Here is a 23,849-nt window from a genome sequence, read left to right as displayed (position 1 = left end):
ACAAATAAACGAATATAAAAGAACAAAGTTTACTTTACTCGTGACTAAGGCAATTATTCAAGAGACAGATTGCGATAAAAGTTTCGACGAAAGCTTAAGCCCACGAGCTGTTCAGAACCTCCAACCCTAACTCCTCCTCCTCCTGCTTCTTCTTCACTCCAACAGCGACCTCCTCCCCTTCCCGTACCTGCGCCCCCTCCTTTCTCCATTCACTTGTTTCCCTTTCTGCGAGACTAGAGTCTCCGCGTCTGTTTTTTTCTTTTTCCTGCTCCAATTGGCTAAGTCAACACATGGTGAATATGCATTAGTGGGCGGGGCGCAAAAGCAAACCAGCCTGAACTGAGAAGGAGAGGGGTAGGGACGCGTGGAATGGTTAGGAGAGTTCTGCGGGATATGGTGTGCCATTGAGCCTGACAGTACACGGGCCCGGGAGGAGCGGAGCGAGTGAGCGAAGCGTTAATGGGACAAGGAGGCCGGCGCTCCGGAGTGGGAGCGGTGCTGAACTCGAATTATGCAGCGCTGGGCAAACAGCTGAACGAACACCGAGAACGTCGGAGACTGACCGGCCAAGCCGTTTTACCGCCCGCGGGGGCGAGTCCCTGAGGATCTGCCGAGGATTGCGGCGCCTGGCACTGCTTGGGATTGGATTTCTGTTTGCCTTGAAGGCAAGCTGAGACTACACTGCGCCCATGCGGGCTCTGGCGGTGTGCTTCGCCCTGGCGGGGTGGCTGCTGATTAGTGGCAGCGCCGCCGGGCACAGTGACTCTTCTCCGGCTCCATGTCCAGCAGTTTGTCGCTGCGACGGAGACGGGGGAGCGGACTGCTCGGGCCGGGGGCTACGGACGGTGCCATCAGGACTTAGTGCTTTCACCTACTACCTGTGAGTAAACCGAGGGGCTTAGTAAACCAGTTTTGTATGGCGTCAAAGTGCGGTTTCAGTTCATTAATTTGGGATACCATAGGGTTTTCTGTTTTCAGTGGCGATCTTCAATGTTTGAACATTTATCATTATTTGTTATCACCTAGTATCTGATACCAGGACGGCATTGGTGAGCGGGCCATGACGGCCCGGAATGTACCTTCTAATGACTCAAGCTGACGAAACCGACTTGAGTCACTTCTGCTTTGGACCACTTTAAATAATGTAACATTGGCGTCAAAGGGGGCTACTGGAATCCTCGGAAGGGTCGGACGAAATTACTGTCCCTTCAGCCTTGAGAAAGTTACGTGGTGTTTACTCTCCTGTCCATGTGACAAATCGGGGGGAGGGTGTGTGTGACATATTTCATGGAAAAACCGTAGGACCTTGAGCTGAGACAATGTAACAAACTGCCCTTAGTGCTACTCTTTATGGAGGCTGTTTACCAGAAAGTTAAGGGCTTAACTGAACATTCTTTTTGCTGTGGGAGGAGGCAGTACCATTACTCCAAGCCAGAGAGATTAACACAATAACATCCAATTATTAAATTGATTTTTGAGTTGTTTGGTGGGTTTACAGAAATACAATGCAGGAGGAAGACCACAGCCTTTCCAGTGGTTGCTCCACTTGTTGTCCCTGAGGTTTCAGTCATGGTCAGTAGATAGATAGAGATGCAGGCAGGGTCCAGATGGCAGAATTCATATTCACTGGGGAGATAGCACGTGGACTTTGGCCATGACAGTAAAATACATTGTTAATTATTGTTGGTCTGGTGCAACAGACACAGACCAGGGAACATCAATGCAGAAAGAAATAGTAGCATTATATTTTGGCGGGCCTCTGCCTGAAGTTGCTGTGAAGTTGTAGGGTTGCAGTTTCAAATCTGATTGCTACCTTGTTATGTGGCATTTATTCTGCTTGTGAGAATTATTATTTATTACTATAAAGTCCATTTTAAGTGAAATGGTTTGGCATCCATAATACTATAGTTTAGGTCAACATGTACATTTGGTCAGTTTTTATTTGCAAGTATATGTTTGAAATATTTATGCAGACAAAACTTTAAAAAATGTGTGTGGTCCACACACCCACAAGTTTAAGTTTGATCTTATGAGTACCTAAATTCTCAATTTTTGATAGAAATATAAAATTAAAGCAACACTGTCTAGCTTGTGTCAGTGTTTTAGAAGGGGAAATGGAAGAGTGTTGAAATTTTTTTTTTAGATGTCCACAATGTGCTATACTGTACATCTTCCCCCTCTTAAGTATACGTGAGATTTTTGTTGTGTGAGTCTTGAGTTCATGACTATGCACCTTAGCAGGAGACTGTTTAGTTGGGTGTGGTTGGAGATCTACTGGGTAAATGTTTTAGCGCTCTTACTCCGCATAGACTTGTATAAAGAACAATTTATTTCCCCACTCTTTTATTTATTTATATATATATATATATATTATTATTTATTATTATTTTTTTTGTAACTCTAGGCCATATTCATGTATGCATTGTAGACCTGAGTAATAATTGCATACACAGTGTTCCCACTTGGACTCCTTGTAGCTGTGACTCACTTAAAATCATGTTAAAATTTGTTTTCAGAAGTCAATATCATTAAAAAAAACTTAAGGGGGAGTGAATTATTGTGGTTAAGCCATGATATGTAGACAACTCACCTTAACTCTTAATGTATGTACATCATTAAAGGTTGTTCATTGCCTTTACCCCGTGCTGTCAGAATGGGCTGATGCTGCCCATGATCCTCATATTAATCTGTTTTAGGAAGATTGATGATGCAGGTGCAATAGTACAAAGACAAGATATGTGATAAGTTCTGATGTACCATCTTTTTTCTTCTGCCAATGTGAGGAAGTGTATAGCCCTGAATGCTTGATTCCAACTGTGAAGTGTTTTCTTTGTTTCTCCATGTGTGGCACTTCTTTTAGGCATGTACTAATTGCTGCTTAATAGTATTGAGTAGCTATTGTCACCAGTTCTTGTAGCATTTGTTTCCTGCAGATAGGGCTGTCTATCAGGATGACCCTATCCACAGAGTTCACAAAGTCGCACAACGTAACATTGTTAAACATGCTTAAAGTAATTCAGGGTTGCAATTCTGAAACAAGTGGTTTATAAGCTGCATAGAGCATTAATTGCTGTTTAGAAATCCTATCATATTATATTTAGCAAAAACACATTGAATTTAACATGTAAATTAAATTTTACTAGTGATGATGTAGATACAAATGTATTTAAGATGGATGCTAGAAGCACTGCCTATCCACATGGTTGTAGAAATGTAGAACAAACTGCCTTATCATTTAGTTATGAAATATTTCAGAACTTGTAGTAACAGTATGGGAATATTTATTAGCTAACTAGATATGTGTGATGGACTGTATAGCCTCCTCTTGTTTATCCGTCTTCTCAGGTTTTCAGCTGATGTCATGGAAATGCATTCACTAAATATTTGTGAGAGTTTTATATATTGTGTTTTCCAAAATATTGAAAAGACACACATAACAGCCAATTAAACAAAAAAAAAAAGAAAAATACAAAACATATCAGACTGAGCACTAAAAAACCAAATAGTAAGTAAGTGAACGTGAAACATTTGACTAATGCCTGCTGTTGACTAACTGGAGAAACGGGTCATCATTATCGTTACTGTAGTTGAGAAACATTTAGACTTCAGCACTCTAAAATTGTAATTATAATATAATAAAAGCATTGCATTATTTACAGCAGCTTTCACAATACAAAGACAAACAATATAAAACATCCTGACATTTTGCTTCAAAGACTTAGCTGAACCAAAGATTGAAGCTTGCTAAGTTGCACAAAACATACAGTCTCAAAATGTTTTCTTCTGAGGTATTGAAGCACTACCAGTTAAAGCAGAAAACACTAAATGAAAAATTGATCACTCCATCTGACAGAGTTACTATCTGTATCATCCTCTGCATAGTGTTAGTATACTTTTCTTTGAAGTGGCAGCACATGAACTTAGCATTTCAGACCAGTGTGTCAACAAATAAAAGTACATTTGCATTTTCTTTTTGTTGACAGTGGTAATAATTAAAATGAATACAGTTTTTATTAACAGTGCCAAAATATACATACTTACATACATACATATATACTTTTTTATATGTATGTATGTATGTATGTGTGTGTATGTGTGTATATATATTATATATATATTATATAAAATTGGGGGTACTATCCATTAGCAAAGGGTTTTTTGCATCAGCACCCACACCTGCAATTTCTGTGCCAAACTTGACCAGCATTAGAGCTGGCAATACTGAAGTGTAACCTCCATTTTAAGTACATTCATCCATCTATGCATTTTTTGAATCTCCTTATTTAACTAGAGTACGAGGGTGGGTGTTGCAAGGAACGTTGGACACTAGACAAGGAAGGGTCCGCTGATAATGGGACTGCACTGTTTGTACCTTTTTGAAATTTTAAATAAGATCACTCAAATATAGTATTAAACAACAAACAATAACCAAAAACATCTCAAAGTAATTTCATTATACTGATTCATGTTATCATTAGTTGGTTCTGTCCAGTTTTGAAGATGAATGTGAGATTAAAATCTTAGTTAGGGGACTGGCAGCAGAGAGAGTCCCTGTTTGAGTGATGTAGCATCTCTGCTCAGATAAGCAATCAAGACAGAAAGGCTCAACCCTTGCTGTGTATTCACATTTCCGCCTGGGAAATAATTTTCTTGGCTGTTGCATATGTTTGAACAATTGAAAGCAGTGGCATAATTTGGGTAATTGACCTACTATAACAACAGTGGGGAGAGGAGTCTGAATATAGGAACTGAGCCCCCCCACCCCCCGGAAATCCCATAACACTGGGACCAAAAAATGTGAATATCGATACCTTTCAGTGAATTGAAACATGTTTCTTGATCTGTTCGAAAAACCATTTGCAAAGGGGGATTACATAATAATTATATGTTTTTGCTTAATAGTACTAACCCGTGCAAATTTGTTGGGCGTCTGAAAATTTAGATAATGAAAGCACAGTCGTAAAACATATGGATTACATCTAGCCATAAAATCACTTTACCCGAATTAATGGAAATAGTAGCAGAATCTTACAGAAAATATGTTATATAGGCAGGCAGTGTGGTGTAGAGGTGAAGGCTTTAGACTTCAAACCCTGAGGTTGTGGGTTCAAATCCCACTACTGACATTGTGTGACCATGAGCAAGTCACATGACCTGCCTGTGTTCCAATTGTAAAACCACAAGAAATGTAACCAATTGGATCATAAATGTTGTAAGTTGCCTTGGATTAAGGCTTCAGTCAAATAAGTAAATGTAAACTGTAAAGAACATAATAAAGATTATATTAGGAGTGCTGCTGGAGAAATATCTTGTTCCCTGCAGCCCTGAACTAGGTTTGACTGTTTAATAATGAATGGATGCAGTTTATGGAATGATAAGAGGTAGTATTTTATTAGGGGTAAGTCAAGTAGATGTGGGTGAGCTGGGCTATTCAAATCAAATTTACCCAGTTTTGACTCACTGCTGCTGGAAAAGACTCGGGCCACTAATGGGCCTAATTTGGATTAATTAGGTATGGTATTGATCAGAGGTTGTCAAGTTCAGTCGTGGGGGCCACTTATGTCTGCAGGTTTTCGTTCCAACCAATTTACTCTTGTAATTAAGTAGTTTGGTGTTTCATATTTAAAATTTTTTAGTGTTAGATATATAAAAATGTGCAGTTGACTGACTCACTCGCACACTCTTCAACTAAATTATTATTTCCTATATAAGTTAAAAAGCTAAAATTTGACAGGGTGGCTCTTCAAGGTCAGTAGTCTTCAGCTAAGAAAGGACATTTAGACATATTAGTATTCAGGGATAAAACAAAACCATCAATAGAAAATTAAATGCACCAAAATGTAAGGAATGCTTTTGATACATTTGATTGAAACGTGGTGATGTTATAGAAAAAAGAAAATTAGCAGACATTTGTGTTTTTTTTTTTTTGTATATTTGTCCATAATAATTCTGTTCCAGGTACACTATGTTAACGTGCTGCACAGCACTGAAAGAAGCCTGAAGAGAAAGGGTAGCAGCCACTCTGCGGTCTCTTTGAGTCAGGCCTGTGTATGCAAATGAAGGTTTGCAGTAGATCAGCGCTGTAGACCAATAGGGTGGACTAATGAGAGAACAAGGGAAGCTGTCTTAGGAGTGACATGACATTGAACTGTGAAGTGGAAGGAAGGAGGAAAGTTCTACTATTTACTTACACAATGTCTGTTTCTAGTTTGTATATTGGTTTTGATCAATTAAAACGGAATCCCTTTTGCCTAGTAGCATATCAATTCCATACCGCATAATACGTGTAAAGGCAGATGGAAATTGCTAGTTTTTGTTGTCATTACATAAATATGGTATGGATGTATTAGGCCTGGAAATTTGGCATCAAATTGTTGAATTTGTAGTGGGACAGTGGTTGCGATACAAATTTTTCTCATTTAACCCAAGAGACGACAATTACGATGGTGTTATAATGTATATGAACGATATGCATAATCCCTCATCCTGTGCTACCACTTCCAAATTGACATTTTGGTAAATGGTTGGCCAGTATAAAGATTGCACTTCACAGGAGCTTTATGCATTTTGATGTTTATGAACCTTACAATTTTTGGTTTTGCTCAAATTCAAAACTGCTTACACCTTATCAGATGTGACTAAAAGCTCTCCGAACCTACCACTGTACTAGATATACAGAGAATATCAGACAAAACAATTAGAAAAATCTGCATCTAAACATGCAAAAACAATCCAGAGGGTTACAGAGTTGTGGTTACTACATGTACTCAAAAAAAAATCCCAAGGCAAACAGAATTGTGGTTGCTAAACATATACAAAAACATCCTGAAGTGAGCACACTTGGGTAGCTACAGTATGTATACACAAAAAATATTGATGTGAACAGACCTATAGTTACTAAATATGTACAAAAATCCTAAAGTGAACTGACTGGCAGTTGCTAAATATGCACACAAAATCCTAACATGAACAGATTTGTGGTTGTTAAATACATGTATAAACTTCAAGAAAATCACAGGACTGCTGTTACTCAACATGCCTAAAAACATAGTGATATGAACAGAGAAACTTCTGCTTTGTATGCAGATGAAAAAGATATTTGTCTTGGCTCAGAAATTGCAACAATGGGTTTTATTATAATTTACACATCGATTGTGAATCTAATAAAGAACTTCTTATATGGTCCATGAATTTTAAATGTCCATATTGTTGTGGATTGAAATGAACCACCTGAAATATATTGCAAAAGCGGAAAAATCTAATTATAATTTTTTGAAGACTTACAAGGGCGTATTAAATGTTTAGTATTTAGTTTACACCTAAACTGAGCATTTTCTAGTGCTATAAGAAAATATAGTAGTACATTTCAAATGGCATCATTTAGTGCAAAAAGAATGGTCAAAGACAAATTCCTGTTAGATTTTAAAGTATAAGGACTGCTGTGTCACCGTTGTCTTAGGAAATTTCCCTGGCGATGCCAGGTAACAGAAATAGTTTCTTATAGATGTAAATCTTGCACTACTGCACTTTTCTGAATACAAAATAAGAGAAGTAAAAAGTCAACAAACTAAACTGAAAGCAATTTAAATGATTTACTGATTGTGAAACAGGTTGGCACAAAAATCTGCATACATAGGGGTCTCTCCCAGGACTAAACCTGAGAGCAAGTGTTAATAGGTACATGGGTAGATGCTTGGGTTTCATAATACAGATATAATTTATTGTAAAAATCAGAAGGCATTACAATGAGCAACATACAATACTCCTGATTTGCAGTAACATACTCGAAACACAAAATCTAGATCATTTAGCCACCTCGGCACAAGAGGACCCTAGAAGTGGCGCGGCTGTAGAAAGTGCATATCAGTGTTTTACTGTGCTGAGCAAAGGGTGTGTCCCCTTGGGTAATGATTACCTGGTTATTATCTGAAGGGGCTTGTTTGTTCCAGTTAATTACTATTTCATACTCCTGTCACAAAGCTACATTTCCTGGCACAAAAAGTGTTGTGATTGCTGGCTTGCACTTTGTGCTGTTAAGCAAGGTGGGTGGCAGCTGCTATTTGCGGCTATGGATGCCTCTTTTATTCATACTATGTTATTAAAATTTCATCCTGCTTGAAGAGGGTATGCCGTGTTGTTATCTTAGGGTTTGGCCTGGAAATGAGTCTGGAACAGCAGGGCCTAGGTGCCCTAAGTAGTACAGATGACCACAGCTCATCAATCTGGGTATGGAGATCAATGGCATTATCCCAAATAGGGAAAAAAAAGTGTCAGTTCTATGCTGTAACTGAGCTAAAGGTGTTCTTCTACTCTGTTTAGCTATGTGATTCTATACGTGTGTCTGTGCACTTCACTTGATGAAGAAACCTGTGTTTCATTGTAGTTATTGGAGTTCATCATGTTTGGTGAACCTTTTCCTTTACACAAGATTGTTTACCTATCTCTCCATTTATCTAGTATGGTGGTTTTCCCGTCTACCTGTCTCAAAGTCTGTCTAGTGTAGGAATTGACACTGTTGTCATAGTGCTAGATAGGAGAAATTAAGGACTTCATGGATATATTCTAGAATTTTCTGCAGTGAGCAGATTTGCTATCATACTGTAAGGTTCTACGTATGTGAAACAGGCCTCCTTTTAAAGGTTAGTTTAACAGTAAAATTCTTCATAATGCTGTGCGTTCAGAAATTATTTGACAAGTGTCCAAAATGTTGGATCCTGAAATAACGTTTTAGCAGTTAATGAAATGCAAGGTTTTACTTTGATTGGCACTATATAAGCAGTTACAGCATTACTCACTCAAGTTATCACACTGAAAGATGCACCATGGGTGGTCTACATGAGAGACTGCGTTAGCTTTCTGCAATGGTTTGTTTAAATGGGATTTGGTAGGTGGAGTTCAGAATGACCTTTGCTGTCTGTGGTAAAGATGCTAACTAATAATATGTGAGAGGCAATAGGTAGAAAGTTGTGCCTTTATGATAACAGTTTACCAAATCTCCGATTTGTACCAATAATGGCTCTCTTTTACACCGTACACCCTCTAGAAATATTCTCCAATATTGAAAAGACATTTTTGTTTTCCCTTTCTTAGATGGATGCTTTGTCCTCTCTCTCTGTTGGCGAATTTGCCCTTTTGGAATTGTTTTCATAGTCAGCCTTATGCTGTGACCCCTGTAACCCCACTGGGGGCTCTTATGGTGCAACCGGGTAACAAAATGGAGCATATTGATTGTGTCGTGACCCCTACTGATTGGGTAGTGTGGGAGGAGGGGGGATTGGAGGCTGGGCTGAGATTCTTCGAATACAAGATTCAGCATTACAATTTATTTATTTATTTGAAAGAAGCAAAATAAAATTTAAGGGAAAACAATACACCAATTTTTAGGAGCCAATTCCTTAGATGTTTCAGTGTAAAGGCAAATGAGTGAGTGAGCCTTAACTCTGCCATTCTCTCTGCCAAAAGATGCATTTGTTGCCGCTGGGGTTACTATGACATCGCCTCCATTTGAAAGTCAGATTTGCTCCCACTTCCCCCAGTTTCTCTCAGCAGTTCCTTATGGGGACCCCAGAGAATGGCATCCTGAAGTGAAACACAAATAAATGGAGCACAATAAGCTGTGTGGCTTCTGTCTCCTTCTCGTGGTATATCCAGCTGAGATTTTTGGCTCAGCATTTTTTTTTTAATTCTCCCTTTCCAATCCCCCCCAACCCATTTCCTGTTCTGATGAAATACATCAACCTGCTGCAGAGGCTTCTAGCTTCAGGCAATCCCACTGATTCTGGGACTCTGTGGCAAATGTGATACAGATTTATTTGAATAAATAAATGGACATATAAAACAGTAGCAGGGCTCAGTAGAAGGTTTACGTAGGGTGTAGCTTTGGAGTTCCTTTGGCTCCTAATATGTGATTATGATTGTCTTCAAATTCCCCACCCGCATTATCATTCCTTGTGTTGAGGGTGTTTGTTTGTGGTATCTCCTAATTTTTTTTTTTTTTTTTTTTTGACAGCTGCTGATTTTTAAAAAAAATTTAAACATTTAATTAAAAGTAGGATCAAATTGTGTGCACCCAATCCTGTCTGTGTGTGATGGTTGGAACTACACCTCTTGGGGAATCTGGAGTTGGCCTTTTCTTGTATATTTGCCAAAGCATGGTCATGTCAGCAGCAGTAAAACTCCCTAGTTGTTGAGCTGTGTCAAGTATCCTTTAGATTTAAAATATGTTGTCTTGCTATGCTTGTCTGATGGTGCTGATGGTGCCTGTAATCTTTGCAGAAGCAAAAAGTGGCATAGCAGGGAACAGGTCTGCGTTAAAATTCATTGTCTTACTCAACTTTTTTTTTTTGCCCCGCCCCTGAACAATTTTTTTTACTTACTTATTCATTTATGTATTTGCTTGTTTGCATTCTTTCCCAAGAATTTTATCTCTATGAAGGATTTACATTCAGGTCTCCCTTGCTAAGCTAATTCCAACTTTTGCCCTGTTGCTAATCTTAATTCATAAGCAGTATCTGTTCTTTCATTCTTTATGGCCTGAGATTATAACTGAATTTTTTAGGAACCGCCTCACCTCCCTGCCTATAACTGGATTTTAGAATTTATTACAGCTTGACCCAGTTCTGAAGTCTGTTGCCACGACCGATTTGAAAAAAATGATGGCTTACCTGTAGCGATTGCCTATACTAGTAGTTGTACACATTATGTTAATAGCATAAGCCTGTGACAAGCAAGCTCCTATACTCCTATCTTCATTTGTTTCTTCTGAGTCTTGAGTCTTAAGGAGTGTATGTTAAACTCCAGAATTGTAACCCAAATCCTTATTCTTTCCACAATTCTCAGGTAGCGCAAGTGGCAGTACCTCCTAATTCCAAGGTCACTTTCCTGGGATCTAGAAGGAAATTTTGAACCCTCTTTTGAAAGTCATTATGGTTTTGCCTTAGGATCACTTCCAGGGAAGTTCTGAGGCCAACTGGCTAAAGCTCTGCCTAATGGCACGAGATGTCACTGCAGGGCTGACTCCTAGTTCCCACTTAAAAGGCTAGGTCAAATTACCTGGCTGTTATGTACACTGGCAGGAGTCCATTGAAAAACTGATGGACGTCTCTGCCAATTATCCACCTGGGGAAATAAGCACATATAGCATTGTACGGCCTAACTTACATTACTATTACCAGTCTCTCTTCCACACTATTTAATGTAGTGAGAACTCAAGCAAAATGACACCTTTTATTGGCTAACTAAAAATATTACAATATGCAAGCTTTCGGGGCAACTCAGGTTAGCCAATAAAAAGTGTCATTTTGCTTGACTTCTCATTACATACGTAAAGGCTAACATAGTACAACACCCTAGTACTACACCATTTAATGCAAGAATGTTATGGGTCATAATTAGAATATTTTATTATTATCATTATAAGGTTGAGCATTTTAACCACTTAAGTTACGAAAATTTGGTATTTGAATAAATGCACAAGTAAAAAAAAAAAAAAAAAAACTTTATAGCAACAATATTTTACATAAAGTTTTGTGAATTAAAATGGGCCCGACTGCTACATCAACAGGCTACCAGTAACATTTACATATATGGCTTTAACAAGTGTACCATTCAGGATATTAAACAGTACTTAATATTTGCTCTAGTTAAGATATTCTGAATGCTTTATTTGCGTTAAAAATGGCATTCCTGCATCCCTAAATGGCTAGTATTTTATATGCCATTTAGTATGTATTTATGCAATATATAGAAATAATTGGGTTATTTGAAAAGCTGGTCAGAATGCCCAGCTGTGTTGTGTCAGGAAAGGGTTGTAAGGGAGAGCTCCCAGCACAAAGTCTAGGGGTTTGAGTTATATACAAGCATTTGGTTTTGGATGTGCTAATTAGAGTTAGTTAATAGGCCCACCGTGGTTTGTTTTTATCCTGTGTTTGTGTCATGCTGGAGCATTTGTTTTCCTCTCCTCTGTTGCAACTAAGCTGTATATTTTTGCTTGTAATTTGTTTTTAGCATTTGTGTATTGTTAAGTGCTTTGAGCTAGATGATAATTTGTGCTACAGATATTAAATATTGTAATTACACAGGTGATGGTGTATTTTTATAATAAATTTTTTTTGCCTTGTACTGTTGACTTTTCTTATTTAAACAAGATTGTGTGAACTGCCTGATGCCTCCCTCCAACAAAACACAGAATTCTGTCAGATATGGTTACCTGGAGTGCCGAACAGCATTTGAAATAATATTTTTGGTAAACTTCCATTTGCCTAAAGGCAGTTTGAAAATGAATCAATTCCTGAATCTCTGCAAGATTTGTCTCAATGGTGGCCTTTTGGTTTTACATACATTTTTTTTTACTTTCCTCAGAATGCTTTCAAGTTTTTGTAAAGTTTAAAATTCAATATCATGCTGTTGAGATCTACGAAATTAATACTTATCAATACCTCACTGCTTTTGGTTACATATGGTCTAGTTGGGAGAAAAGCAGCACTATTTTTTAAGAATTCCTGTGAGTAGCAGTTCATTATACTGTATAGATCAATAGTGAAAATAGTAAGAAAAACAACACAGGTGTGCTTTGTTGAACGGTGCCACAACTAAAGACATGGTTAAATGTACAGGTTTAGTGGAACGGTGACTGAAAAGGTGTCAAAGGAACAGATTATCTTCTCACAAAGTCACCCATTCTCAGTGTGCTATTACTGTTTTGGATGTTGTGCAGATTTGTTAATCAAAGTGGCAAAGGAACATGCATAAGGGGATGTGTTTTGTGTTCACAGATTAACCCTGCTGACTAAGTCAGCGCCTTTAATAGTGATTCTTGGTGAAGACAAATTATTGCTGTACAAGGGGCTGTTCTAATTATAACACTTGTTTCTATTTTAAACACTTGTTTGCAAAAAAACTGCACTTTTGGATCCCCAGTTTCTTTTAACAGCAAAAGAATGCTTTGAATAATTATTTGAGTAACAGTTAACTCTATCTAGATTGATGAAGAATTATAAAAAAACAAAGATTTACTGCCCCGGGTAGTGACTTTTGGTGTTTTTTCAGACTATTGGGAAACACTAACTTCAATGAGTAGATTTTATCTGCCCCGTCATTTCCAGTGACATTATATCATCCTGCAGGTCCAACAGATGCCCTTCTGTTCTTGCATGAGTGCTCTGCTATCTCTGTGACTGCCTCTGTTTTACATGTTTGTGTATGTGTGTGCTTCTGTATATTTTGAAATATTTAATCCTCCTTGAAACATCTACATCTTGATTTTAAAAATTCTGTTTTTGCTCCCTTTGTCTGCTGCACCTGCTTGACAGGTTTACAGAAGACCATCCCCCACTTCCATATTGTTCCTCTACCTCCTCCCCCAGATGGGAAATTACTCCCCAGAAGGTCTCCTTTGTTAGGCCCTTGTTCCCGCTGCGCTTGTTGCACTGACCCGTAAACTAAAGAGGCTGTCTAGTAGGAGGGGATGGGGGCTCTCTGCCTAGCACTGGCAGGAATACCAGAGACTGACTTACAGTTTGTCATTGTTGCACCTATATCTCTTTTAGGAGACCTCCGTCATTGTCACTGCCTCTGTACTTTAAATCTGAGCAGAAAGCTCACACATCCAACTTTAAGCAATTGAATGAACCCTTTTGAAGTAATGATTTAAAAAACATAGCTAAATTTGTTTGTTAACTTAGACCATTCTTGTGGAACAGTGCTTGAAAAGCAGAAACCCAGCTTACACATATGAATTCTGTTAATACAGAATTTGTAATTGGTGGAAGACTTGGTTAAGGGGAGCTGAATTTTTCTCTTGCTTTAGTTTTTAATTCCTGTTACATTTCCATTAATGTGTTTTTTTGTGGGGGGGAATGAAAGTAGCGGCTAAGCAGAATGTCATGCCCATTCTGTCAAGTCCCTTGGAGGCGCATTGTTCAGCTTTTAATTAAGGCTTTTGAGAGGCTAAACAAAGGCTGGGGAAAGAAAGAACCCGGCGTGGTTATCATTCCTCCCCGCCGCTACAGCTAGTTGACCATCCCTTTGGTGCATTTTGTCCAGTTTATACTGAATGGTACTTTTGTTTGCAGTTAACAGGGGTGAAAGAAGCCAATTATTGCCCCGGCTTCCACCCGTCCACCATCCAGCCCTCCTCCCCTGCCATGGGCAGCTGTATGCTACAGAATCTTCTGGCTTTTTTCTTTCTCACCTTGCACAAATAGGGTACAGACTGACTGCCAGGAGGTTCTGTGTTGGGGGTTGGTAGTAGAAAACCATTACTTACACTGCCCCCACACAGCTTATACCAATAGAACTCTGTTTGAGATGAAGCAACACCCAACACTGGGGAAAGTTAGAGGGGTCTCATTGTTTGGGGGTCAAATACTTGTCCTGGGTTTTACAGCACACAGTTTAAGGGCCTGAAACCAGTTTTTTTAAGTATTGAATACCTCAGATTTCTTCAATGGGGGACTGTCTGGCACAGCATTAAGCAGTTTGGAAGCAGAAGGTTTCATATTCAGTGACTGTCTGTTCTTTCTGAGGTATTCCTCTCTACCTCTGCGTGTCTACTCTTTTATATGAGTGGTATGAAAGTGTGTGACTGGATCACTAAGTGTGCCATCACACCTAGAAATGAGCATCAACCTGGTTTGGTGAAAAACTGTGAGGAATGAATGGAAATTATATGATACAGACAGCATCGATGTTTAACAGCTGAATACAGACAAAAGTTTATTTACATGTTGCCTCATGGATGGCGCATCCTATATTTGAATCCTGTGTGGAGTTTGTGCATTCTCCCCATTTCTACATAGGTTTTCATCTTGAGTTCTCTGGTTTTCCTCCCAAATATCCTAAAGATGCGCAGATTAGGCTAATTGGCTAATTTAATGTGAATGTGGTGTGGGTGTGAGTAACCCCCGGAAAGATTGGCACCCCCTCAAGGGTTGGATAGGCTACTATTCTGCAACAACCCAAAACTGGATTTAGCTGGTTTTCTTTCATGTATGAAGCATTTAGTAAACTAATTTTTCTAACTTGTGTGTCTTTTGTGCCCTGTGGAGTAGTTTCTTATCTCTTCTTCAATAGAGGCGACCTTCTTTCATGAAATGTTTTGCAAAATGAAATGGGTTATTCATGGCTAAGTTAAAAAGGCCAGTTACCCTCTGGGCTGAACTGCTGGTGTCAAATGTCTTCAGAAAACATCGCAGACATAAACATTATTAAACTCTTGGTCAATTAGGAGGAGACAAGGGGGCTTCGCCCCCTGCTCGCTTCGCTCGCCTACCCCTGGCGTTTTGAACCCGTGCCCGCTGGGTAGCCGTAGTTTCAGACGCGCGTTGTAGGAGCTTGCGTTGTTTTGAATCCGTGCTTGCCCTGCTTCTGCGGTTTGAGACGTGCGTTGTAGGCGTATATCCATCAGTCGAGCTCGTTCGGTTTGAACCCGTGCTTGCTTTGCCTCCGCAGTTTCAGACGGTGGGTCGTGTTCGGCGTTTTGTACGATCCCAAGCAGCACATTATTCCTAACTTCACTCCGCAGTAGTGCCACGCACAATATGGCGGTGACGGCTGCCCCTTCCGTATTATGTCGGGTTTTACCATGCTGTGTAGGCGCCTTTGCCTTTCGTACTTTCCTGCGCCTTCCGACGCGCGATGTAGGCGCCTGCACCTTCCGGGTCTGCCTCCGCTGTGTGGTGTGGACGTTTAGCTGTCGTTTTTTCTGCTTTTATATTTATATCTCGCTGTGCATGTGTTTCGTGCCTAGGTTTGTTTGAAGCTGTTGTATTCCAGTTTTCATCATCTGTAACCTGCTCTCCATGTGTTTGGCCCCGTTCTTTAACCTCTTTATGACGTTTTACTTTGTTTCCTACTCTGTGTTTTATTTCTGACCTCGCTTTATCCTGCTTGCGGCATGTCAGACGGTTCGTAGTCTCTCCCGTTTCGCTCTGGGGCGGGGGGGCTTTGTGTGGCGCCTGCGCACGTTCGTAATCTCTCCCGTTTCACTCTGGGGAGGGGGGCTTTGTGTGGCGCCTGCGCACTATGTCTCCTGCGTCCACGGGCAGGTCCCTGCGTCCATATCCGGTTTACCATTCTCGGTTAGTAATATGGATAAGTCTCTGTCTTGATACGTCCATCTAGACGTTTCCACTTTGGCTACTGTCACACTAATACTCTGGCCTAAATTATAGCTCATCATTTTTTTAAACCCAACTTCTAATCAGGTTATTTCGCTTGATACTTCTGTATATGGTGAAAAAGTGGATTGTACAAAAGTACAGATGACTCATGCTGGGTGAGCATATACTGTACATGAGGTGCCCTGAAACGTCATCAGTGTTTAAAATCAGTTGTTAAAACATTTTTAAGACATTAGACCAACCAATGTTTGAGTAATTGAAAATAAAACCAAGAGGTAAACTAAAGTCGAAAGTTTCTTTTATGCAGAAGGGAAGTATTTGATCCATTACGGCTTCTGTGTCATTTGATTGCCATCCATTATTGTTTTTCACTTGAGTCATTCTACATCGTAAAGTGATTTGCCTCTAACCTAACAGATACTTTCACACAAGAGTCGAGGTACAGTCCTACTTGAACTGCCAGTGAATGAGAGCTTTAGGTTTGAAATGACTCCCTCAAAGCTTGGTCTCTATGGTCCCGAAATACAGTACTTCTAGTTTCACCTCTCTGTAGTGTTAGTGTAGTGTTTGTATAATATGGAGGCAAAAACTACACCCATTATTCCAGATGTGGCCTTTCAAGTTACCCATCTTAAACAAAACCTCTCAATATGTACTCAGTGCTATGACGTCTGGTTTCCTTATAGCCTATTTAATTACTTTTGTATGCTTTCTGGTAATGGACTGTGATTAGTCCACTAGGACCCTTTAATATTTTTCAAATGGTGTACTTTCTGGATCCTATGAATTTTTTCCTCTTAATGCCTTTATTTGTTAATCTGTTTTATTAATACCAACTGTAAATGCCACACGACTGATTCATTTTATTTAATACTTTATTAATCCCCAAAGAGACATTTTGGCAGTAAATACAAGACGTGTATTTAGACCTAGCACAAGGCAGTAACAACAAGCTGCAAATCAGAATATTGGTGTAGAAATACACAAAACACTCATAGTATACACAGAGTACACATATTATAGTCAACATATAATATTCATATGTATTAGAGCAGTTGCTAATTGATGAAAGCAATATTTTGATGATCTTATTTGTTTTACTATATTTGTTTGTAAAATGAACCACTGCTCCAGCACTTATTCCTGCAGGACCAATGTTAGTGACACCTTCTGATTTGGATAAGGGTTCTTCCAACTTCACTGTTGTTTTCTTTGTTGAATCCACTTCTGTACCCACAGCACTTTACACTTCAAATCCCTGATGTTCATAGTTGTAATGATTGGTTTGTCATGAGGTTCCTTACCAAAGTGTTTTTGGATTGGTGTTAGTAATAAGATATGGTGATTCCTTATATAATGTCTGTGTTGCTTGCTGTTTTTCTGCACTTCATCTGGAGCTGTTAGACACCTATTCCCTGTTTGCACACCTCTAACTGAGCGGGTGCTAGGGTGGCTTGTAGGTGTAAACCTGGGTGCTACCGCTAAGGAGAATGGCAGAGTGCCTCACAATGAATGAGTCCTTGTCCTGCCTGCTTATGAATGGTCTCCTCTGTTCCCTGCACTCCTTCACACCCCTCCCACCCCAATCAATTTTACAGCAAATTTTCCGAAAGTTAAGTGTTCCATTACATTTGATTGCTGTGTCGTTTTTCCATGAAATCTGGGCAAAAATGTCCAATGATTGGCCTGCAGAGCATTTGGAGCTGCAGACTAAGGAGTCCAGCCAGGTTTCTTTTGCAGGCTTAAGGTAAAAGTAACAACAAAGGTTTTTTCCTCCCTTTGATATATATTTGTTGATCAGGATAGCATTCATAAAATAAAAAAGGAAGAAAGAAATGTCAAATTTTGCTTTAGTTAATGTTAAATTTTTGAAGGTGTGGCATAGGGGTGGTCTGAAAAATTTCACATCTTTGGATCACATGGATATGCGAATGACCTACTATTTGCAAAGCATACTGTGCAACTTTATAACTGACATTATTGGGAGGCACCAATTCCTCAGGCTATAACAGTGATAACTTTATCTTTTCTGGGCACTGTGAGTAAAAGAGTGGCTCTAATGGTGTAGTGACTTGAGACATGCTTGTAGTCATTGTAGCTATAGACCTGCTGGCCAGGGGACTGTGGATGGGGGAGGGAGAGCTGGCATTATTGTAGCTATTCTTGGCACATCAGTGACTTTTCCAAAACAATTCTCTCTTTCTCTTCTAGTAAGTCAGCAGACAACAGCTGCTGGTAAAACTGAAAAGACTTGGTGGGCGTTTGTTCTTACATTTACAAGTGCAGTGGTAACAAAAACGGGTGACCATAAGGGCAGTGGGACACTCCAGAGGTTGTGAGCACAGTGATTTCAATGAACGGGGGGTTTGAGCAATATGGCCCTCTGGTTTTAAGGTTCTTATTAACATGTTTAACCAACACTCCCTCTGCCTTGGAATGTTGCTGTGCCATTTGGCTTTTTGATTTTTATAATGTAATTTTGGGCCAATCTGTTCTGTTGACCTGACATCCCTCCTTTTTTAACATAAACCTGTTTTATATAGTAAAGTAACTCCAGTTCTCTTACCTGCTGCTGACAGCTTCCTTTTGTGTTCTGTACGCTGGATGATACCAGCTAAGTGTGTACATTGTGGCTTTCAGGTAGTTATCTGTATTCATTTTTCCTTTGGCTTCATGACTCATCGCTTAAAGAGTCCCGCTATAAGGAGTTCTTTCCTCCCTGAACATCCACTTATGCTAGAAGCGGTAGTTCTTCTTTTTCTCCTAAAGATTCACCATAGCATTTGTATATTTTTCACTGATTTTATGCTTTTATCCAGAGCAACGTGAACATTAAACAGAAGCTTATGCATATACATTGAATGGACACTTTATTAGGTACACTTTTAGTGTATTGACATCCAGTTTTCTCTGAAAATGTTCTGAATTTACTTGTACATGGACTGAACAAGGTGCTTTGAACTTGGGCATCAGAACGCTGGTGAATGTTGACTCCATTGTGCCCCCATGGTTGTTGCAAATTAGCGTCTGAATCCATATAGCTTGATATGTCTTATGTTTGACTGGTTACAGAGGAAGCCCTGCAATTAACTGAATTCACTATGAGGCTCCTTGAACCATTACATGGTTTCCTAGCCTTGGGACATTGAAGAATACACTGTTAAAAAATCCAATTTACAATTATACTACTGCAGATGGTCTGTAAAATGTTCAGAAATGCTGTGGCATTCAATCATTGTTAACTGGGATAAAAATATATATATATATAAAAAAAAAACACCCAACAGAACAATGCACTATAAAAACACAGCATAAACCAATGTACTCCACACCTAGTGTGCACTGTTCACATCCAGGAAAATGGATCTATGGAGCAGCAAAAATTCTTAAATCCAGGCAATGTCTTTCCAGAGTGTGTGGGTTTTTATGTTTTGATGTGACTCCATTGGGTTGGTGACTGCCATACCCCAGCTGCGACAAGTTGTGCATCCAAATATGCCTCTTTCTGCACTACTGTTGACTTCTCACTACTGTTGTAGATAACAGTATGTCATGTCAGCCTCCACTAGCACCTGATTCTGACCACTTCTCTAGATATTTTTTGATTGACAGCTTATTCTTGATAAACCTATAAGATCCTTGTGCAGAAAGCAGGGTTATATTCATGCTGGTGTGTCTGGTACCTATTACTGTGCTACTTAAATCTTTAGTATAGCCTGGTCACCCCTCTCACTATGATCATGGTATCCAGTTTCATGGGCATCATCCATATCAGAAATAATAATAAAAAATTAAGAGGATATCATGGTGACCATTCCTGTAGCTTTTCTAGTAAGGGGGCTTCAGGAGTATGGATCACACAAGGCAGACTGAAAATTACAGGCTGCGACAAAAAAAAGGTAGAGAAGTCAGGCAGCTGAAATTGAGAAAAAATTGAAGAAGAAAAAGGAGGGTCCTTTTGAAAGAGAGCTTCTGCCTAAATGAGCAGATAATATTCACATGGTACCACCACAATCAGGATGCCTGTAAGAAAGGAACATCACTTTTGAATGTATGCAGTTCTCTCTCCCTTCTTTCCCTGAAAAGTTTGTTAAGGTCAATGTGTATCACCAGACTTGATGTGCCGGTCCACTATTCTCCCTTAACCTTGGTGTGAGTCTTTTCCGGATTCCACCAGAGTGTGCTGAGCTATTTTTAATCCTGCCAGCTGTTTTTTCCATTTGCGTCCACTGCACCTAGAGCTGGGATTTGTTGCAGGGCCATTGGCCAAATTCCTTAGTCCAGAGTGTGCAGGCAGTACGGTGATGTGTCCAAGTTAAACTGTGGCGTGTCAGCAGGGATGTGGCCGTTGTGACAGGCTGGGAGATTTATTGAGGACCCTAGGGAACCAGCGTCATTCCAGATGTTGTGCTGCTCCACGTTAACACATAGCCGGGAGACACTAGGACAGAACTCTAAAGCACTCCACTGGGAGAGGCTCCTGCAAGGAGGCATGGGTATTCACGATATGTGACTGAGCTGAATAGTGAACTGGGTTTCTTTTTCTTTGAAATCCTGGTGCTGCACACCATAACCTATAGCCTCAGTCTCCTCAAAGGCTCATAGTTTTCACCATAGATATATAAACTTGTTCTATATGTGGCTCTAGTCAAATAAAGCCATTAGCTGTTACGAGTATAATTCTGATGCCTGATGGTAGTTCTTCAAAGTACTTCTGTGGTCTTCTTACCAGTAGGTTTGGTTTTGTTTCTGCAATTATTATTCTTTAAGCAAATGCATCTTTGTGAACCTAAACTTTCAAACTGTGGTATTCAAGCAACTGATTATGCTGTGCTGCTGCCATTGGTTCATATATTTTGCATTTATTGTTTTCTGATCTCCATTTCTCTTCATTTTTCCATGTTTAACCTTAAATACAACATATATGTTAAATTTGTGGAGTTTGTATGTTCTCCTCATTTCCTCCGGGTGCTCCGGTTTCCTCCCACAGTCCAAAGACATGCAGGTTAGGTGGATTGGCGATTCTAAATTGGCCCTAGTGTGTGCTTGGTATGTGTGTGTGTGTGTGTGTGTGTGTGTGTGTGTGTCCTTCAGTGGGTTGGCGCCCTGTGTTGGCTGGGATTGGCTCTAGCAGACCCCCATGACCCTGTGTTCAGATTGGATGTTAAATTTGTATAGTGAAAACTAATGCAGCACAGCCTGCCATGCTTATTTCCCACATTTTGTGTTGTGTATCCCATACAGAGCCTCTTAAGAAGTATAGTGGATAGCACTTTGAGTACTGAGAAAAGCGCTATATAAATGTAATGAATTATTATTATTATTATATCATCATTAGTGGGATACAAGTCCTTCTTTGACCATACACACTCTTAACAGTTAAGTACAGCCAATAGATCTGCTAGCATTCCCTTAGACTGCAAGATAAAGATAAAAAAAAACATATGACAACACTGTATAATGCATTTAATCCTTTTTTTTATTTTTTTTTTTGGATGTGTGTACATATTACTTCCACAGTTAGTGTTGCCGTCTCTAATTTTTTTCCAGTTTAGGGTTTGGTGGCAGATCACTTTCTATATAGAGTTTGCATATTCTTACTATATTTGTAGGATTTTTCTCTGGAAACCTTGCTTTTCTTCAACATCCAAAAGATGTGCTGGCTTGATCAGTTGGTCACTATGTAGTAACCTGTCCAAGTTTGGCTCCTGACTAGTGCCTGATGCTGTTGGGGTACCTTCCAGCTTCCCATAACCCTGTATTGGAGAAGGCAGTTACCAAAAATGTAATGGTAAATAATAATTTAATCACATAATAGTTCTAAATAAGCCTTGGTCTTTAGGCTAATATGTGTGAACTTTTTCTGTTTAGGCAGTATGCACTTGTGTAGTTAAAAATACAGTACAGGAAAATATGAAGCCTCAAACACTTGGGTGGCAGATGCTGTGTTCTTTATTCTTTAGGCAGGTAATCAATTCTTCTGTTTTCACACTTGCACTTAAGGAAACAGTCATAATTCACTTCTTTAGCCTTTAGCTGAATGAAGAGTTATTAATTAATTAATTTATTTATTTTAGTTTGGCCATAAAAGTCATCGTTTTGATGCTAAATAATGTCTGTGTGCAACTGTCCCTTAACCTTCATCCATAGTATGTGTCCTGTGTCAACTTCTGATATATAATAGCTCACATTACCTGATGTGAACATCATTATTCTTCTTATAACTTTGCAGTATCACTTACATATGAGATTAGCCTTCTCTGTTTAATGCTGCCCTTGTGTTCGTGCTGGATTCCTCTGGAAACTCCTAGGGTATGATGTCAAATTGACTGACAGTACTAGATTTGATGAGTGTATGCCATGTGATTGACTGGTATCACATTCATGGGTGTTTCTTGCCTTGTATGCATTGCAACTGGGATAGTTTTCAGCTACGTGTAAGTCTGAGCTTCAGAAAGCATATGCAAAAAATACATTTATTCAATATGATTGTACTAATTTAATTATTTTATCAGTTTACCTATGGAAGATGAAAGAATGAAGCTGTTACTGTAAGAAACTTAAATTAGACATTCATATTTATGCACAGTACTGCCTTGAATGTCAGTTTTCTACTCCATTTAAGATGCTACAACTATATTTCTCATTATACAGGTGAAATCCAATTATAACGAAACTCACGGGACCATAAAAATACTTTGCTATAACAGAAATTTCGTTATTATGAATATAGGGAAGATACATATAGTATTGTGACAGGGGTTGTCGGCAATTCACCATACCTAACTGTCAAGAGGCAGGGCCTGTTAAAGCCCATTGCGGCACTTTCTGTGTAATTTTGGGCTATACAAAAATAAACTGTATTGTATTGTATTGTAACTGCAGCTGCGCAAGGACAGCTCTGTAGCTGCTCTAATGCATCTGGTAAATAGTAAACCAAAGGTAAAGCAATTAGTTGTCTTGCGGTGCTTGTCACACAATGTTTAACATTTAACACAGGACTTTGATCTGCTCTTCCTCACTCTCTCCTGATCTCGCTTCTCCAGACCAAGTCTACTACAGCAGTGATTCCGAGCCGCTGGTGTTCTTCTAATCTGAAGATGGGAGCTAAAACAGGACGATTGCCTGTGCTGAGACCCCTAACAGTTCCTAATCTAAATAAAGTCTTGAGACTGTACCTGCTTTATCTATACATTAGTAAAGTATTTGTATTTTCCTTGAAAACTTGTACTTCTCTTCCTGTCTTCATGTATCTCTGTGTCACAAGCTTGACAATACAGTGGAACCTCGGTTTGCAAGTAACTTGGTTTACGAGTGTTTTGCAAGACGAGCTAAATTTTTTAATAAATTTTGACTTGATAAACGAGTGAGGCCTTGCAATGCGAGTAGTATGTATACGCTTTGTCTGCTGAGCGTCATGTGATCACAACTGAGCTGATGGTTCTTCTCTCTCTCTCGCTGCGGGATTGTGGGCAATCGTCTCCTATTCTCCGTCTGAGTCGCCGTGCCTCACTCATATAGTCAACATCCATACGAGCGTATACTGTTTACTACAGCATTGTGACTCTGTGTGTGTGTGCGTGCTGTGACGTGCGAGTCCCCATCTTGCACCCCAAAACACGAAGCTGAGTCTCAGTACTTTAGCAACACCTGCTTTATTCAGCTTGAAACAGCAACAGCGTGGTTATTTATTGTAGCGGGATCTGCCACTCTCCTATACACAGACAA

The 23,849-nt window shown here is 39.4% G+C and overlaps 1 protein-coding gene across 1 annotated transcript in view; it reads left to right on the top strand.

Moving 5' to 3' along the window:
- Positions 1-328: 328 nt before the first annotated feature.
- The window catches only part of lgr4 (leucine-rich repeat containing G protein-coupled receptor 4), a 77,241-nt gene continuing 53,720 nt past the window's right edge, over positions 329-23,849 (top strand). Inside the window, exon 1 of the mRNA XM_028794222.2 lies at positions 329-880. Within this exon, the coding sequence (XP_028650055.1) occupies positions 690-880 (191 nt within the window). The 5' untranslated portion in view covers positions 329-689. The remainder of the gene's footprint in view (positions 881-23,849) is intronic.

The sequence above is a fragment of the Erpetoichthys calabaricus genome, chromosome 2, assembly GCF_900747795.2.
Source record: "Erpetoichthys calabaricus chromosome 2, fErpCal1.3, whole genome shotgun sequence".
NCBI lineage: Eukaryota > Metazoa > Chordata > Cladistia > Polypteriformes > Polypteridae > Erpetoichthys > Erpetoichthys calabaricus.
Note: the sequence above shows the minus strand (reverse complement) of the source record. Positions and strands in the feature narration are given on the sequence as shown.